The 20212-nt window shown below is 41.0% G+C and overlaps 3 protein-coding genes across 3 annotated transcripts; 1 reads left to right on the forward strand and 2 right to left on the reverse strand.

Moving 5' to 3' along the window:
• Positions 1-174: 174 nt before the first annotated feature.
• Positions 175-6175, reverse strand: LOC129411426 (sodium-dependent neutral amino acid transporter SLC6A17-like; the record flags this gene model as incomplete). The annotated part of the gene is made up of 5 exons (XM_055162215.1): positions 6041-6175; positions 3940-4313; positions 2225-2382; positions 1250-1376; positions 175-365 (listed from the first exon to the last, which is right to left on the reverse strand). Coding segments are annotated over exons 2-5 (750 nt in total), but the record flags the coding sequence as incomplete, so codon positions are not given.
• Positions 6176-9397: 3222 nt separating this feature from the next.
• LOC110168589 (RNA-binding protein 15-like) lies at positions 9398-13086 on the forward strand. The gene has a single exon (XM_055162214.1). It carries the CDS (start codon positions 9565-9567, stop codon positions 12022-12024), a length of 2460 nt encoding a protein of 819 aa, XP_055018189.1. The 5' UTR covers positions 9398-9564; the 3' UTR covers positions 12025-13086.
• Positions 13087-17573: 4487 nt separating this feature from the next.
• Positions 17574-19091, reverse strand: LOC110168786 (amphoterin-induced protein 1-like). Its single transcript, XM_020934273.1, has one exon. It carries the CDS (start codon positions 19089-19091, stop codon positions 17574-17576), a length of 1518 nt encoding a protein of 505 aa, XP_020789932.1.
• Positions 19092-20212: the final 1121 nt, after the last annotated feature.

The raw sequence follows: 20212 nt of genomic DNA on the forward strand, positions 1-20212 counted from the left end.
GTATTATTATGATTACTACACCTAAAAACTGATCTCGTACTGGATAGCTGTGTCTCAATGCTACATACAACACAACAACACATTTAATCCCTTCCAAAAATGAGGTTGCATTTCATTATAAAACAGTTCAGATTTAGGTCATATCCTTATTTGTGTGTTTGGCCTTCTCGTTACATGCCCTACCTTCCCGGATGAGGCAATCCCTTTAATGACAGCCAGACAGACGATGATCCAGGCCACAAGCAGAGACAGAGTCATCTTCACGTTGAGTCCTCCACTCTCTGCGATTGTGCTTGTGGTGTTCAGAGTCTGACGGTACCAGAAATAAGTGGTGGCTGAGCTTTTGTCACATTCTGGTTCCACAACTGAACAAAGAGGATACAGAAAGAGGTGAGCAATAGGACAGGTATGAACAAACGGTTACGTTAGTTTATTTGACACTGTCGGAGAATTATTGCACTTGATAAACAATGTTCCACAGTAGAGTGTTAAAGATATCTATGTCCATGTAAACAAGCACCATGCCACCAGTTTAATTCCATACTGTGGAATGCTCATTTTGACTCTAGGAGGATCCACTTCTCTGAGGAGACAAGCAGGTAGCCCACCACAGTATAAAGAACTTGATTTTAAGTGAATTGCATAACAATTGCTTAACAAGCTAACAACCAAACCAGCAAACCAAATAAAAACCCAGCAGAGGTAATGATAACCTTTGGATTCTTGAAGTTGGGAGCTAAACAAGGTCATGCAGAGGCAGCACTATGAATCTCTTGGGGAAATGAAATGATACACAGAGTACACAGAAAAGAAACAAGACACTGCATTTTTAACAGCGAGGATGTGCACACTTTCACAGTGGCACAGCACAGGCTGCACAGGAGTTGTTTAGGTCATTTTAATTATGACAAAATATACAAAATATTACAGTGTGGGTACTATGGGTGGTTTTGAAATATGACCAGAAGTAGAACTGTTCTACTTCTAAAATACTTTTTATATGTACAAGAGTAATTCAAGTAGGCCAAGCACTTTCACTTGGGTTAACTGCTTGACTACTGCTGTGAGTAAACCAAACTGATTAAAGGTTTATTTTGAGATGAAAGATTTGAAAGTTTTTAGTACTTTCCCCCTCAATGAGAATTCTTCAGGGGAAAAAATGCTATTTTATTATTATTATAGCATATGTGTTTTACAGTACGCTAACTTTACAATTTTTGTTTACCCAACTCTGCATTTGTTGACTTACTGGCAAGTGTGCCATTCCTCCTTATTGGACAGTCGCTCCAAGGCAGAGGATACTGGAATGATTGGAAGAAGTAAAAGATGCTCCAACCGATGATAACATTATAGTATAGCCCAACAAATCCACACACCTGCAAAACAATAGAAAATAAGTTAAATCGCATAATAAGTGAAATCACAGTTTTTATGTATTTGGAGATGTAATTGCATTGTCTGGAATGTTCCACAGTATGGCTTGAAAATGAACTTGCATATAATCAGTGTGTGTTATTGTGGGCACACCTCTCTTCAAATCCAACTGAATTGATGACATGACCTACTTCATGGAGATAGATGGGTTCAATGCCATACTGTGAAACATTCTAGGCAAAACATTAACATCTGATCTCCCTGGACAGAAGCCAGTGGCAGATCCTCTACCAGAAAAGTTACATACACCTATAATTTCACAGTTTTACAAGGCTTTTTCATAGCAAGCCAATCTGCTGTCATTCTTAGGTATCTTATGAAGATTATCATACAGAGACTAAATAAAGCTGAGAAAAGCATGAATAATTAAAGTGCTCTCCTTTCAGCAGTGATATGGGCAGGATATTTATAGCTCTGCAGCAGTGTCTTTGCTCAGGGAAGGCAGACCTTTGATTCTCAGATATTTCAATAGAACAAGTGCTCTGGAGAGAGACACACTGACTCCACATGCATTCTGGGTCAGGATCAGTTTCATGGTGATATTGACTTTCTGTACTATACTACATTATCTCATATGTGTAAAGATGGACAACAGTACTAGAGTAAACAATACGGCTATTACATGAACAGACTTACAGTAAAACGCCCCTATTTCTCAGTTAAATAAATCTTGCAAGGTGAAGTATATAACTTTTTCTGTCTGATAGCCCAGGAGACACTGAATGCTATTTTTTTTTCATCACAAAGAAACATGTCATTAATAAGGTTATTGTGTAATAAAAGCTCTCACCATCAGGCTGGACATCCCAATCCCACCCAAACGAGGACAGACGTAGTTCCAGACACCAATGCTCCCTCTGCGGATCTTCTGTCCCACAGCCAGCTCAAGGAAGAACAGTGGAATCCCAATAACGAGGAGTAGGATAAAATACGGCACCAGGTATGCTCCTAAAACATGGAGGGGATTGTGTTACTATGTGTTCACTGTATATTGTTGAATATTGGATATGTGAACTGAATGTCAAAACAAGTTGCTCTACAATTTAGTACAAATTTATTTATTTTCCCCAATGTAGCCAGATATGGTGACTCTTAACACCATAAATCACAATAAAGTATACACAAAGAAAAGGTATATGTGAAGTGCCTTGCCCATGGACACAACAGCAGTGAGGACAGAACAGGCAATCTTTATGTTATCTGATATGTGTGAATAATGAATATATATTCTTTTCCATTCTATTCTACAAATGATCTTTTGAGAGTAAAAGGCATGGTTATGCAGGAAAGAGCAGACACAGTGGTAAGTGTCCACAGCACACAGCTTTAATGTGTTTGTAATAGCCCCACAGTCTGTAAATTGGACAGTGAAAAATAGCCTTTGTCCATGCACTATAACCTTGGGCTAAATGAGTCTGCAATTTGTAAGTTCTCATTAGTTGTATTTATTATGTTGTATTTGTAAAACAAACACTGTTTCACTGTTAGCCCATAGATTAACATATGCATCAAATGAATCTCAGGGGAAGTCTAGCTGGACTGTGGTATACTATTACGCTCATTTTGTTTGGTGTTTCGTGAGTTTGACCTGCTGCAGTACAGATCAATGAAGCAGCTATATTTAGACATGCTTTTTTACATAGAGGTCCCTTGGTACGAGGTGCTGTTACTGTACCAAATCAAAGTCAGAGTTGATATGAATGATCATTGGTCATTCACATGCATGTGTCGACCAGTAGCTTTTGGACCAATTAGCTTGTGAAGATTGAGACAATTTATTAAAAATCTATTAATCTATAACTATTCCAATGTTTTTGTGGAATGCATGCAAAAAATTTAAAGGCTGACCAGTTGTCAAAATAATCGATAGCCAGATACTACTCAAACTTGTATAGAAAGAAACCATACTCATTTCAGCAGGTATCCATTCTGAATAAACTGCATAAATCGGACAACATTAGACTTGTCCTGAATAGTTGGTTGTGACTGTGAATGTTTATTTTGTGCTGAAATATGGATTATGTTGTATTAAAAAAAAAATCTGAAAAATGTGTTTTAAATATGATTGTTGCTGTATTTTTTATTTTTTATTGTGGCCCTACCAGCTTGTCAAAGCCTTTGTCAAAGATCTCAGAAGCTAAGCAAGGCCGGGCCTGGTTAGAACTTGGATGAGAAACTGCTGGGAAAATCAGGTGCCACAGTGAGGCGCAAAAATTTGTTGTGTCCTTAGGCAAGACACTTCACCCACATTGCCTAGGAAGAAAGTGGTGTGTGAGAGTGATGGTGGTGGTTGGAGGGGCTGATGGTGCAGACTGGCCTTGCTTCTGTCAGTCTGCCACTGAGTGTGGAGTGAATGAATAATACTCTGTAAAGCATCTCTGAGTGCCCAGAAAAGATCAAACTGATGCATTATTACAATTATTTTCATTGTAGTATATTGGTATGTGATTGGTTAATGGAGCTCTAAGTATGCAAAAACTTGAAGCAATTTGATGTTTGACTTACCTCCTCCATTTTTCTGACACAAATAGGGGAAGCGCCACACATTACCGAGTCCTACAGAAAATCCGACCTGGGCCAGAATGTACTGCAGTTTGCTGTTCCAGGCGGGACGCTCCTCATTATCTGGGACTTGTATCTGAGGAACCTTCTTCCCAGAAACATTCAGAGAGCTGTTCTTATAGTCCAGTGGCTCTTCGTGAGCGAGTAGATCGGCCACAGATTCAGTCACATGTTCATGGCTTTGCGCCCTCTGCGTCACTTTACTGTTCTTCGGCATCAGGAGGTCAAGTGAGGGGCGATCTGGGACTGGACCAAGTCAGATGGGCTTAAGAGGTTCTGCAGACAAAAGCTCTCTTTTCCGGGCCACTGTAGTGAATCTGCAAAAAAAATATATATATTTTTTTATGGTTATAGTATTATTGTGTCATTCTCTGAAATGTAGTTTAAGATATGCATATAATGTAATGTAGGCCTATAAACCAAGCATAAGGAATATATACACCACAATAGTGGTTCATTTCTGAACCAGATTATTCATATGAATTTAAATGTACTGGACCATTAATCTGCATCATCATAATATAGGGCTGAGCAATATGGCAAATAAAAAGTATTGATTTCAGGAACATAAATAAGACTCTTGCCTATGTGGCTTTAAAATTTGCTCCGAACAACATAGTTTTACTTACAAAGGATTGACTGTAGACCTCTCAATTGAAAAGATCCAATTATTGATGAGTAAAAATGATTCAAAATTGATTAATTGCCCAGGCCTACCATAAAATAATGTTAAGATCCTAAAACCAATTTCAATGTCAAGAATGAAAAAATGTTGATTTTTTCTTTGGCAAAGGTATCAGCACTGTCCCTTCATTTGGCACTCAATTAAGCCTGTAATATGACACACTACAAATCACTCTATTTGTGGTGCCAAAAAAAATCACACCTAATTCAACTTCAATTTTGGTCTTTGAAAACTGAATCTCATGACCCAAAATTACCAATCTAGGAAACTGTTCCATTCAATTTACCAGTTCTACAAGATTAACTTCAGTGAGGCTTTTCCCTCTAAATCCTGTAATCCTCTGGCAGTATTTTTCATCCATTCAGATTTACCCCATGTAGTTTGGGATGTCCTGAATACCGTTATACACAAAGGTGTTCACCAGTTCACCTGAAGAATGCCTTCAGGAAAACAGAAATACTATTCTCTAAAGTTAAGTGGGGTCAGATGTTAATGTTCGTTAGTGTTCTACATAGCTCTATAGCCTTTTCACAATTTTACATGCAGACTTTGCTGTATGTCTTACAGCTATAGTTATAAAACATTGTTAGACATGCACAACATTTCATCCCAAATGATCTGAGAATCTGTGTTGAAGATGTTCTTTTCATATCTATTGCAGATGTGAGCATGTGGAAATTATGCAATAATCCGGCTCCATTCACCAGCACTGCTGCTCAGCCCTCTCCTCTTTATAATCCTGTGTGGTATACATTAACGTCATTGCTCTCTCTCTCTCTCTCTCTCTCTCTCTCTCTCTCTCTCTCTCTCTCTCTCTCTCTCTTTCTCTCTCTCTCCAATCCCAAGACACGTAATATCAATCACTGCTGCATCATTCACTCAGGAAAGTAAACAGAGCCCTAAACAACACCAATAATCCAGATGAACATAGACACGCTCAGGCCACGTGGACAATCCATGCCCTCACCCACCAATCAGACGTTAAGACCATTGAGTCATTTGAATTTCTCATTCAATTAGCGATGATGTGCACCTGATTGAATGACACTTGCTCCTGGACCGAATATGATATAGTATATAAACATTGTTCTGGGTAACAGTCTTTTTATTGTTTTTTATTGATTACTCTGACTCTCCGCCACTCTCCGCCACAAACCTGATGTCAAAGTGACCCTCAAAGGCCTGAATAAGTAGCAGAGTATACTGCACCTGCTGTCTAAAAGACAAATGCAGGAGAACTCAGAATGTTAATTACATCAACAAATATGACCAAAACAAAACAAGCACGTGCCCGTGTCCCAAAGCAGTTACCCTGTTTAGTAGTCCAACCTAATAAAAAGTAAGTCACAAAAGTTTTACCTAAAACTCTTATGCGTCCTGTGCAGTTCTTGTGCTTCAATGGAAATTAACGCTCCTATCCAGACAGAGGCATGGACTCATCCGGATGCATCGCTGTTATGACTGTGTTTGGACCTGAGCGGACTCAGGACACTGGAGGACGGAGCATCACATGCTGCTGCCCCGCTCCCCGCCAACATCCGCGCGAGGGAGGGGTGGAGTGGACCAAACGTGACGCACATAGCGCTGCACTGTAGGCTACGTTTAAAAATGATCAACTATAGGTGCAAATTCATGTAGCCTAGCACTATTGTGAGAATTTCTTTTGGAGAGTGGAATGGGCAGATGAGAGTGGGACAGATGCTATCAAGGTTATCCACTCCCACCTTAGGAGGGGTGCTCTGACGCGCCGCGTGTCACCGCTAGATGAAAGGGGTAAAAACACACTGTTTCTACATGAGCACTTAAAAAGTCCTCACATGTCAGAAGAAGTTGTGGGGAAACAGGGCAACGGGTCAAAAAATACCTCTGATGTGGAGGGATGGAAGTTGCAGACAAAAGGAAAAAGCTTTCTTATATCCACTGAGTAAAACTATATTTTGATCAAAATTGTATTAAATTTTAAAAATAAATCATCACATCCCTGCTGGAAAGTACATAGACATAATCAAACGTTCAGCCTACAGAAGACATTAATTTTACTTTTGCATCTGAATAGATTATTGCATTTGTCAGTTGTATTACAGGAAATGCGTTGGTGGTCTGAGTTCTCTATTGTGACAGAGGACACACAGTGCAGACACATCACAGCCCTGATAATAAATCACCCAAAATAATCTTCAGTTTTACAGAGAAAAAGAAGATCTTATCCACAAACCATTAGTCATTCTGACCATGTGCAGTTTTTCTGTCTAAGCTTCTGTCAGATCCTTACACATTTTTCTAACAAACCCTCACGATATATGACCTGCAACTTTAATGTTGTTATGACATTCATTCAGGACTATGCATGACCTCTATCATCATACAACAGGGGCTATAGATGGATGTTTTTATTCAAGGTCATTTACAATTTCAATGTCAGGTCATCCAAAAACAAAACCTCATTAGACAGAACAAATGTTAATTTGGCTTGTGTTGCTTAGTGTACTTGTTTTTTTGTTTTTGTTTTTTACCAGAGATGCACATACACTTTGGACAAAATAGCCCTTTGTAGATGAGCATTCACACTAGGTGATTGGAAAACATGACCCCCTGCTGTGTTTCTGCAGCAATTTGACCTTTTTGAGTCCCACTTTTTGACGCACTTCTCAGAACTGACGATGTGAACAGTTACCACAGCAACCTCAGATCATATGACTCTGATCACTCTGCTTTCTCTGGGTCCTCCTCAGTCCTCAGCATCAGTTCCTTAATGCTTTGACTCAATATAAAGTGAATTTTGATGGCACCAACCAAACCTGTAAAGAAATTTATTTTATAATGTAGAGCTATTTCCTATCTTTTACAGTTAGACTTATTTCAGTCCTTGCTGCCAATTTTGAATGGATCATATATTTGTAGCCATGAGGCTTTATAATGAGTTGGTGTATCTCATAATCCTTATTTATTTATCATTACCTTTAGGAGAGAGGAAGAATGTGTGTGAATTTGCCTATTGTTATTTTACACTGAAGATTCAATATTTTGACCTTTGGTCCTGGATAACAACATGAAATTTCTAGTAAATAGTTTGAGTAATTATCATTATCAAATTAGTAATGAGGCCTGAAACTATTTGCTCAGCTGCCCTCTGTTTAGCAAATGTTCACACTGTCCCATTAGAATAGAGACAGAGAGAAATGTATCCTTTATCCTTTGATCACTATTTATTTCAAGACAACTTTGTATAATCTATTAAGTTTCCTGACTGACATTTTTCCAAATCTCAAATCCCCACAATTGACATCCTCTGCAGTTCACCTTGATCCTTGTCTTCCATTATTTTACTCTCTGCCCCTCTGACCAGGTTCATATATGTGCTCCCTCTCACTGCCTACTTCTGCATCTGCACAAAGCCCCGGTACTTTTCCTCCACTTTAGCTTGTTTATATTCCCCTGTGCTACCGCCCTCCTTGTGCTCCCTGGGATTTTGTGCTCTGGGTCAAACTCAGATCCTAAAAAGACTCATAGCCGTATATGACAATAGTCAATCAAGTATTGTTGAGAAGAAGAGGTATAGCTTTATCCACAGCAAATGAACCTAAATGTAATAGATTTAGGATGCATCAGGTTACAGGTGTGTGCAGGTGTTCTGACACTGGTAAAAATAGGTCATGGTGGCCTTTGGTACATTGCAGTTCTTTTCCACACACCTTTCACAAAAAACAGGGTGCTGTAGTGACAAAACACTCCCCAATACTCAGTGCCACAATTAGTATTATCAACAGCAATATTGTAATCAAAACTGATTTTTTTTCTGACAACATAATTAATGCCAACCATTAATTATTAAAAAGCCTGTATTTTTGTGTATTTATTATTATTTCTATTATTAGTTACTGAAAATTAGACTAACAATGACAAAAAAACAACAACAAAAAAACAACTTTGACTTATTGTAGCATGTTGCTTTTCAAGGACTATGGTTAGAAGACAAGAAATTAGTGCATTGTTGTCACAAACTCCAACAGATGGTGTCTCAAAAATGGGCCAGTCCACCCACTAGGGCAAGGGCAAGCTCCTGTCCCTATTTTTTGTCAATATAATCCTCCTGAAATAAGTTTTCAGAATACTGTTTTATGTAAAAGTTTAAAGAGCTACAAAGCATAAGCCTACACTTATCTCGGTCTGCTTCCCTATATCTGTCTATCTATCTATCTAACTATTCTCACTCTCTCGCGCGCGCGCGTGCGCTATAGAGAGAGAGAGAGAGAGAGTGAGGACTGAACAGATATATATATATATATATATATATATATATATATATATATGTATATAGGGTCTACCGCCATCTGGTGGTAAAATTAACGTATTACTTAGAGACTTTCGACTGTGAGAGCTTACATTAGTGTTGAGGTGAAGCAAAATGATTGAAGTAGTCATTAAAGTCACAGTACGTGTAGTATGCGTACTGGATAGTCTCACCCTTAAGGTGTGACATTTCTGCTAGAGACCTACCTACTAAAGAGGGTAACTCTTTAAAATGTCTAAATAAGGATATGATTATTGCTATCATCTGACTCAATTATTTATGGTTTTATAGTAAGGTCTTATCAAATCGTTTTTGCTGTTGTACTTTGAATCCAAAACTGAGCCGCACCCATATTTATAATAAGCGAATGGGCTTCAGTTTAAATGACGTGACATTCCTGACAGCCAATCACTTGTGTGTTACAGTGAAGAGGTGGGACTTCCGCTACAGTAATGCCAGTAGATCTAAGATGGCGGACGTGTCGCCCATCTGAGTGAGTAAAGAAGCAACAAATAATCAAGTTTGTTTGGATCTAACCGAACACTATCTAGACATTTAACATCAAGTTTTCGAAAGACTTCAGCCTTTGGAAATGAAAGGGAAGGAGAGATCGCCAATAAAAAAACGCGCTCGGGCTCCGGATGAAGGAAGAGACCGAGGAGGAAGCCACTCGAGCGGCAAGAAAGCTGGAACCATATCAGCATCTGGTAGCAACAACTCGGTCCAAAGCGGTGCTTCTTCAAGGCGGAATATACACCCAGATAAAAGAGACATGAGAGACATGGAGCATAATTCATCTGGAAGGACTAGTAGCGGGTACGACTATGGAGCAAAAACGCACGGCGGCGCTGACATTTCTCCCGAAGCCCGCTCCGCTTCGCGGCCTCTGCCTAACACGGAATGTGAGTACAAGACTTTGAAAATAAGTGAACTGGGCAATCAGCTCAATGACGAAGAAATAGAGGACGGGCTGTTCCATGAGTTTAAAAAGTTTGGGGACGTCAGTGTTAAAATCAGCCGAGAAAACGATGAGAGAGTAGCGTTTGTCAACTTCCGGAGACCAGATGACGCACGCGCAGCCAAACATGCTCGTGGACGCCTTGTGCTGTATGATCGTCCTTTAAAAATTGAGACTGTTTACATAAACCGCAGGAGGAGCCGCTCTCCCGTTTCCAAAGACAATTTTCTCCCAAGTCAAAGACCCTCGCACCCTCAAAGGCCGCTCTCGCCCCCTGTAGGCTACAGAGACTACCGCCTTCAGCAGTTAGCCCTGGGTCGCTTGCCCCCGCCTGCTCCGCCGCATCTCAGGGACCTGGAGCGGGACAGAGACTTTTATGACAATCGCAGCAGACCGCCGTTCATTCCCGAATGCTTTCGTGATGATGACCTGTTGAACTCTGAGGACGGACAAAGGCCAAACCGGACTCTGTTTCTGGGAAACCTCGACGTGAGTTTGACTGAGAGTGACCTGCGCAGAGCATTTGACCGCTTTGGAGTCATCACAGAGGTGGACATAAAGAGAGCAGTGCGAGGCCAGTCCAACACTTATGGATTTATTAAGTTTGAAAACCTGGACATGGCCCATCGAGCCAAACTGGCCATGTCTGGGAAGGTTGTGGGTCACAGCCCCATAAAGATCGGTTATGGAAAGCCCACGCCCACCACCAGACTGTGGGTTGGAGGACTGGGTCCGTGGGTCCCCGTTGCTGCTCTGGCCAAAGAGTTTGACCGCTTTGGGACTATTAGGACTATAGACTACAGAAAGGGGGAGGCGTGGGCATATATCCAGTATGAGAGTCTGGATGCAGCGCAGGCTGCTTGGACTCACATGCGCAGCTTTCCACTGGGAGGCCCAGACCGCAGACTCAGAGTGGACTTTGCAGAAGCTGAATCGCGCTACCAGCAACAGTCGTACATACAGCTACCACTGCCAGTGTCCCACTTTGACCTGGTCCCAGAGCCCTTTGCTCATAGACTACCAGATTCTGTAAGACTAAGGGACAGGTCTCCTCCTCTTCCAGCTCGCTTCAGAGACAGAGACCCATACCCCCCTGAGTGGTCCGGCCTCAACATTCATGAGCGCATGAGAGGACCCCCCTTTGACCATGCCGACCGCCTGGACCGTCATTCCAGAGACTGTTGGACCATTGAGCATGAGCGAGACCTACAGAGCCGTGACGTGGGCCGCAAAAGGAGACATTTGGAGGACGGGTGGCGGCATGACCGTTCTCCAGACCACAATGACTATGTCCCACGTCGCCATGGTAACTCATTAGAGCGCAGCCCTGGAGGCAGCAGCCGGGACGGCCGCTACAGTGACTCTGAGCGCCTGCCTCGTTCGGGTCGGCCCTCTCCTGTCAAAGAGAGGAACAGTCATGACTTTGGAGAGAAGAGGAGAAGGACTTCCAGCCCAAGCCGACCCAGTTTGGACCGAGAGCACAGCCGCAGAACCAGTGACTCTGGTAAAAGCCCCAGCAAACGGGATGAGCGCGCAGACCGCACTCACTCATCAAAGACCTCTCAGGCCTCCAAACGGACTGCACAGAAGCTGAGCCCGGTGTGGCAAGGTGTCCTGCTGCTGAAGAACAGCAGTTTCCCCACCTCGCTGCACCTGTTGGAGGGAGATTTAGAGTTGGCCAGCAACTTGCTTGTGGAGGGCTCCACTGGAGGCCCTGTGTCCCAGCTGAAGATCGCACAGCGACTGCGCTTGGACCAGCCTAAATTGGATGAAGTCTCTCGTCGCATCAAAGCAGCGGGTCCTGGTGGATACTCCATCCTCCTGGCTGTTCCAGGGAAAACTGAAGAGGCTGCAGACAACAACTCCACAGAGCGGCCACTGAAAAACCTGGTGTCTTATCTGAAGCAGAAGGAGGCGGCCGGCATCATCAGCCTCCCTGTGGGGGGCAACTCTCGAGAGAAGGACCACGCTGGAGTGCTTCATGCTTTCCCTCCCTGTGAGTTCTCGCAGCAGTTTGTAGATGCTGCGGCCAAAGCCTTTGCCAAATCAGAGGAGGACTGCATGGTCATGGTCATAATCAGAGGAGCGTCCTGAGTATTTTACACTGATCTTTTGTCAGGGGTTGTTTACTGCACTGTGCCTTAGGGCTGATTCTGGGTCAGATTTGATAACATAAATAATTATCAGTTATGAATATTCTTTTTGTAATCAGGACATGTACATGACTGTAATGGTACTTACTAAACTCAAAATAACTCAATGCCACATGTCTCTATTGCCTTAATATTGGATTTAAGTAGAAGATTCATTTATTTTGATTACATTTTGTCATTTGAGAGAAAACCAATCTCCAAAGCTTCACCAATAGAAGAACGCAGTACTTTATATTTGTTTTGACTTTTTGGACAGAGTGAAATATCAAAGTAGAAAAACATTACTCCTTGGTTGTTGACTACTGTAGAGGAAATGAGTAAGTGCCTGCACACTGTAATGCAGTTCAACACAATTTTATTTTAACCAGATTCATTTCTATTGTAGGTTTTGATTTTGCGTTTATACTTAATTTAAACCCAATGTGTTGCACTGCATTAAGACAATACATTACCTACATAAGACAATTGTCCATCACCAGTGCAAAATGCCTAGTAAGTATATAGTCTTATTTTTATTACCTGGCATATATGTTCAAAAAACATATTTTGATTTAAAGCGATGTTTGCGATGACTAGAAGTCTTAAAAGATCTAATACAGAGATATTATTTTGTTTATTTCAGAATTTGTCTTATAGCATAAAAAATTTGATAATATTTTTATTTTAATATAGCTGCCCCAACAAAGCATGTATTGTGTAAAATGTAATGTTCCTAAAGAAGTATGTGAATATATTTCCTACAATCATTCAGATCAATAATATGAACTATGGACATTTGTGAACCGTACCAACAGTTTACTGTTCACTCTAATGGACTATTAAGTTTTCATTTGATTTAAGTACTTTGTCTGAATGAGAATGATTATTGCTGTATACTCAGGATATGCTCTGGAGAGAAATATGGAGAACATCTTTGCTCAAGAAGTAACTGTCAGAGAAACACAAAAGTGCAACATGCACTTACATACCTTTTGTCTCAATAAATTTGCTCTTTCGTGGGAAACCGCCTTGGAAGACCGATTTGTGACCTTTTGTGTTTCTGGAACCTTTTCGAGGAGGAGAGCGAGAGGGAAGACAGCTGCAGTTTGTCATGAGCTATTCATGAGGCCAGTGCTATTGAAAATGGCCTAACCCTAGAATACTTTTGTAGATATATGATTACTGCTCAGATGTGGCTTGTCTGGAGCTGCGGATAACAAACTTCAGTATTCGACTTCCTGGTTCCTTAATTGACTAGCCATTTCCTGCTCTGGCCCACTGGAGCACTGACAGAGCACCTGTGAAGGAGCAATGCTAACGTTTGTTTAGTTGCTTTTGGAGTGAAAGGAGCTAGTCAGACTTGAGATACAACTGATGGGGAAGAAAATCGTGACCCTGAGACAGCTTTGTTTGCCTTAAATTGGAACAACACAGTCGACTGTAGATATAAACATTTATTAAGATACTTTCAAATGTACTGTGCTGCAAAACAAGAAGCAAAAACTACACCAAGATGTTTACAGGACATAGGACCCTTCTCCAGATTCCAGTGTCCCCTGTGTGCTTAGTGCGTAACCATGGTAAAGTATTTGAAGTAGACAGCACTGGTATGTATCACTACATCAACACACGAATTAACCCTGTATTAATAATGGGCTGTAGCTGTTGGCCCAATGGCTATAACATTTTAACCTACAAAGTACCAACACAGCTCCACATCCATAACTAAGATTGTAAATGTGGCCCGGTGATGTGTAACTAAAATTTAATTAGTAACAATTTTCTGTTTCAGTTCATCAAATTGTCTTAGTTAGAAATTGGAAATGCGAGGATAAACCAAACCTATTTGCAATCTTCAACATGAGATTATTCTGAAATTTAGTTTAATAGCAAATACAATTTGAACATTCCTCAACCCTCTCATCTAGTGACACTGAGATTTTACAATCAAGTGAAAAACAAACTTTACAATATGTTCCCAAATGTAGCCCATAGGGTAGCTTATGTGTTGCAGCGATCCTCCAATTCAGGGAAGTATTAATTTTGTGGGTGTGGTTGACAAATTTCATTCATTACATTTCAAATATTTTGGTAAATATTTGTTTATGTATAATTTGTGATTCAAACATGTTTAGTTCCAGGTTCTGCAAAGCTGCTGGTGCAGGCAATGCTGGGGTGAGTATAAAGTTAAACCCTTTTAAATTCACACTTATTTATTTCTAAACATATTTTAAATAAAAAAAAAAACACCATGAACAGAAACCCTGTGTATTGTCTGTCTTGTAACTGAAGCTTTTGTGTAAAGTTGCCCTAGATTCTACTCAATAGTTCAACTTGGAAAAAATAGGCACATTTAATACTTATATGAAATGCTTAATTTGTTTAGATGTGTTTTTCTTGTTTAAAAAAAAAAAAAAGTTGCCAAGGGCTTGTAAATGATAACCTCGCAGTAAGAAATAATGATACAGAAGTTGTTATTTTGTATTTAGCGCTAACTTGACTACTTCTACTACTGGTGTTATAATCTCAAATGTACATTACTTTTAACAGCAAAGTCATTCAGGGTTGATATAGAGCCTTCCACTAGATGGCGCCTGGCCCTCGGGACTGCAACCTTCCTCGTGTGAATGTTTCGGGAGGGGTCTAAAATTGGAATGACTCATCTTCAGCATTTACACGTCTACCAGCTCAACTGCAAACACTCACACCTTCCACATCTGTGAGATTTACGAGATCTCCCCTCTCCGCTTTTCTAATAATAATCTGCCATTTAATAATTATGCTATATTTGGTAACTCGGTTCAATTAAAACTAAGACAAACTCTTATAATAATAATGCCCAGTTTACTGTGTGGGTTTATTCTGTACAGGAGTAAGTGTGTAAGTGAAGCAAGCAGGGTCAGTCTGAATTTTTAGTTTGGTGCAGTGCAGTAGGGAGCAGGACACTTGACATTGATTCATCTTCTTGCCTGTCTGTAACAGTTTAGACAGATCAGATATGACAGAAAGATTATCAAGAATTTTCTTAACCTTTGTGAATTCACTATGCTCTCATGCATGTTTAAGGGCCCACATAGTATTGCATATCTTTATCAAGAAGACTATTTTAAGAAGAGTTTAAGATCAGTACAGACCAATTTTAGTGGATGGATAGATTTACCAATTCAATTCAGCTTTACACTGTCCTTTGTGCCTCAAAGCAAGAAGGTATCAGGTATGATTATTCCACATCAGTTGGGGAACAAGTCAATATTCCACCTAGTCTTGAACAAACCAGTCTTCACCCAATGGCTTAGACATTATTTACTGAGATACACATTTTTATACAATTACAGTGAGAAGTTTGCTTGTAGAGAAGAAATGATAAAATCTCTTAAGTATTGTAGAACTGTGACCTCAAATGAATTGTCACCTTACATAATGCATTATTCCGTCTGTATCAAGTCAGCCCTGCGTGCTTCCTGTCCCAGGACAGGATACTTATAATTTTAGGGCCAACGAACAGATGAAGCAGATACACACGCGATAATCGGATTCCCTGTCCCAACTCTTTCCACTCCAGTGACGTGTGGGCTCTTCCATTTCACCCTCAAGTGAACAGCACAATGTCATTAGTGTAACTGTGAAACATAAGCCAAGGCTGCACTGCATGAACTTCAACAACAAGGCAGGTTTATTTAATAGCTTTTGAACATATTTACAACATAAGGAGAATACAGCAACAGTCAAGAATACTTTTAATAGACTATGTCATTGCACACATGATCCACAGTATAGCAGATACAAAGGCAATACAGTAACACAAGATGGGTTATTCTTTGGTAATAATAAATTCATTCAACATTCAATGCACTGTCTAAAGACTGACCAACCATAACATTATGACCACTGTTATTCTATTGTCTGTTAAAACCCGTATTAACAAATTAACAACTGCAAATATTGGAAGCTGAACTCCCCGCATGCATCACATTGTTTTACTGTCCCCTTTTTGGACTGCCCTTCTCTGGCGTGGGGTTGCTAAGCCATCTTGATTTGGTCTCTGTCAAACTCAAGGACAAAATGTTCACCAGCTGCTTGATAACTCCCCACTGCGTCATTCATTTGACCAGTCAGTGGTCATAATGTTGATGTGTGATTAGTTCATTTGCATAAAAGAGCTGCATAATTAGGTAGGGTATATTGATATATGGCTACCATCTTGGCTGTGCTTTATAGAATCCTATAAATCCATTTAGAAAGCACTTTAATGGCAATGTTGATGTTTGTCCATATAAATGTGATACTGTCTGACTGCTCTGTTGTAAGAGGCTATTTCTGACCACAGTTTAGACTGAATGAGTGGAACTCTAATACCCAGAATCCTTCATGTTGTTCTCTGTCGATGTAGTGTCTCCTGGGCCCTCTGCTCTCAGGCTGAAATCAGCTGTCTAATATGGCGCCAACAACATTTGTGTAAAGTTTTAGCTTTCCAAGTATTCTACATTGACCCAATGCACAAGTAACATGTTTAATTTTACAATTAGAAAAAGTAAGCATGTGGTCACTTTTTATGTCCACAGAGGTACTATTAGCTACTCTAAAAGTAGAAGCTACTGTTCGTGCTGCTCCAAGCCTGAACAAATGGAAAGGTTGCATAAAAATACTCAAATTTTAAAAGTCACAATATATGCAATTATTGTAAAATTATAAATTGTAAATAAATTCATTTGAAAGTCTTTTTAAAAAATGTCTGTGTAATCCCCAAGTCACTCAGGTAGGATTCATAGCAAAAGAAAATTCAGTCTGAAGCTTTTACCCAGTTGAGAAGACAGAATTCAGTTTTCTCTTTTAAAACAACAGATGCCAATTTGGGGGATTCCATACACCCTTTGTGCCTGTACTCAAGTGTAAGTAGTCTTTTTCTTGCCTGTGTAAAGCGCATCTGAGTTCCTTTTGAAAAGTGTTATATAAAACTAATGTATTATAATTATTACTATTAGTCAAGATAGAGATAAATCCTTAGCTTTCTTTTTATCTGATGGCTGGATGTTTCTAGTTCTAATGCTCAATTTCACATACTATATTGCTGTTTCAAAATTATTTTCTGCATAGCTAAATATTTATCTTCATCTATTGCTCTATAAAATAAAATATTATGTAATTAAAAAAAAAAAACAGTGAGCATTATATAACTGGATGTGAGGTCCACCTGAAGAAATTGTAAAATATCTTCACTGCATAAGAGCATTCCTCACAGAGTTACAACTGTGAGGTACAATGTACCCTGACAGGAATGTGAAACACAGAACAAAGTCATGATGAACTGACCCGAGGCAGCTCTGCATAAACATATCAGGCAGCATTCTCAGTGAGTAGAAATATTTTAAGTAAACTCAAATGTCATCCCAAATGTCATCATGCACACTTGGAAAGATGATATATATATATAGCTACATGTAACCTTTTATATTTTTAAGAACTTACTCACTACCATTGTGTTCTGTGCCTGGACGAGGCTTAAGGTGATTTCTAAACCACCATTGGAGAATATAAGTGCCCAGAGCAGCCTGAGCCTATGTCAGACTTGTGTCTATCTGTGGCTTCGCCCTGCCACTCCTCATCCTCCTCTCCAATTGGGTTCAGACGGCCATTCTGCTTCAGCTGCTCCTCCATGAAGCCCACATGTTTGTAAGAGAAGGTGTGGCCCCCCATTGGTGATGGTGTGTTGTCCTGGGCCCTGTTTGCAATGCTGACGGTGGAGGAGTGCAGACTGTCTCTGGGATCAGTCTTCTCCAGGTCTTGTCCCGGGCAGCAGGGGCAGTGGCACGGTGTAAGGTACAGGTAAATCAGCACAAAGACCACCGTGATCAGACAGCCCACCAGAGTGGTGTAGGCGGTCTTCAGGTTCTCCAGCCCCCCACTCATCGTGCCATTGAACACCAATACTGTTATATACAAGGTTTCATTGAAAGACTCTCCACTGGCATAGCACGTGTAAACCCCAGAGTCATCAGCTGTGAGTGGGCCAATCTGCAGACTCCCGTCATCTAGCATCAAAGCCGTCTTATGAGCTGGGGACAGCGGCACATTCCCAGGAAGCACCCAGCTCTTGATCACGTTCCTCTGACGGGTGTCACAGTCCAGAACCAGGAACTGTTCCAGGAAGGACTCTCTATTCATCACCATGACCTCGCTACAGTTCAGGTAGACTTTGTTCAGGTCCATGACAGCCATCTTCTCTTTGGCTGAGCCTGGCAGCACACAGGTGTGCTCGTCCTTGTAGTCTTTGGCAGAGCTGAGCTCCATGGTGTACCAGCGGGCCACCAGGTCATACAGCTCACAGCTGCAGGGCACTGGGTTTCGGTGGAAGTACAGTCCATTTTTTATCCAGGCTGGCAGCTCCTGCAGGTCATTTAGAGGCAGGTTTTTGATCTTGTTCCCGGACATGTCCAGCAGCTTCAGAGTCTCAAGTCGGCTGCGCTCTTTGACCAGCTCCAGGGGGAAGCGAGAAACCTGGTTGTTGCTCATGTAGAGTTTCTGAAGACTCATGAGGCCAGCAAAAGCTGAGCGGTCAATCTGAGTGATCTTATTGTTGTATAGCAGCAGCACCTCGAGGTGCTCCAGAGGCTCAAAAATGAACTCGTCAAGCTGCTTCAGGTTGTTGCAGGACAGGTCCAGAAGACGCAGCCGGGTCACGTACACAAAAGCCTCAGTAGAGAGAAAGTGCAGCCCATTATGGCTGAGCTGCAGCGTGTGCAGACGCCCCAGTCTGTTGGGAGTCCAGTCTGCCTTCAGCCGACCAATGGAGTTAAAGCTTAAGTCCAGGACAGCCGTGAATGGCGGAAGCTCAGTGGGGATCTGGGTCAGGTTTGTCTTCGAGCAGCTGATGATGTTACTGGCACACACACAGGACTTGCAGTCCAGGGGCATTGGAAATAACAGAGCAGCCAATGAAGGCATCAGTAACAGCAGACAGAGTACAATAAAGCATTTCCTTCTGAGCAGTTCCACAGAGGCATCATGGGAAATACAGCAAGACATGCCCATCTTCAGTGGAGTCTAAGTCTGGTCTGAGCAAATGGATGTGGTCCTCACAGAGCAGAGTCTGGAGCTAAAGGTGACACAGAACAATGACTGTTAGCCTATGATCAGGGTATAATCAAGGTCATATCAACTCATTAAAGGCGCACTATGAGGGAAATGTAATAATAATACATAATATTATCTGCATGATGGCACACCTTATAAGTTATTGTTGAACCAGCATAAAACCTCATTTTAGTATGTATGATATTTAGGCCTAAGGTGATTTACAGATAATACAATCCAATCACATTTCTCTTTCTCAATATATCCACATTTATCAGTGATTGAATGAAGTGACAAGACATTTATTTAGATTTGAATATGGCTGCTCTAGCATAAACAAGACCACAGTATTAGCCTATAATCCAATCTCCAGCTCCAGTCTCTAGCATTGTTTAAAAAAAAAACAGGCAAAACATGCATGCAAATATCTAGACCCATTCTACATGCCATCTCAACATCTGACCAAAAAATGTAATTCCCGAAGTAATCCTTATTATTAACAGACTGGCCTGAAAGCCAATGGATAGGCTATTTAAAGGTGCATCAGAATGAAACATACTGCCCCTTCAAATGTCGACTATCATAATATAAACTCAACCCTGAAAGTTAGTCCCATCTTCCCCATTGCTACAGTCTGGTCTGTGGTTTACCTTAGAGGCAGCGCAGGACCGTATAATTCTCACATGTCAGGACCGCCAGATGAACAACCCTCCGTGTAGTCTCCCATCGGGACCCTCCAAGCTCCGCAGACGGCTCCAGCTCTGTACACTGGCCGGAAGAGTGCGGTTTGCCCTGGTGAGGAAACACGCTCCTTTGACAGCTGATCCGAGGCAAGCATGTACCCCTCCCTCTATCTTTCTCACAGCGCTCTTTCCGTTATTTATGTCCCAGCGCCAACTCGTAAAAACACACGTGGTCTTATAATGAAAATTCTATCAAGAAGAAATGTCTTTGCAAATAAACTTACCATCCGCTACATAAATATAACCTACCTTGCACATTTGGTATTCTAATTTGCACGCGGCAAAGTGATTTCCTATTAGCGCAGACAGTGATGTATGGTCATTATGATGCTGCTG

This window comes from Boleophthalmus pectinirostris, unplaced genomic scaffold (assembly GCF_026225935.1).
Source record: "Boleophthalmus pectinirostris isolate CB_2022bp ecotype Guang Dong unplaced genomic scaffold, ASM2622593v1 HiC_scaffold_410, whole genome shotgun sequence".
Taxonomy (NCBI): Eukaryota; Metazoa; Chordata; class Actinopteri; order Gobiiformes; family Gobiidae; genus Boleophthalmus; species Boleophthalmus pectinirostris.

Excerpts from the sequence above, each read along its gene's own strand:
- LOC110168786 (XM_020934273.1), bottom strand. The coding sequence starts at position 19,091 with ATGGGCATGTCTTGCTGTATTTCCCATGATGCCTCTGTGGAACTGCTC.
- LOC110168589 (XM_055162214.1), top strand. The coding sequence starts at position 9,565 with ATGAAAGGGAAGGAGAGATCGCCAATAAAAAAACGCGCTCGGGCTCCG.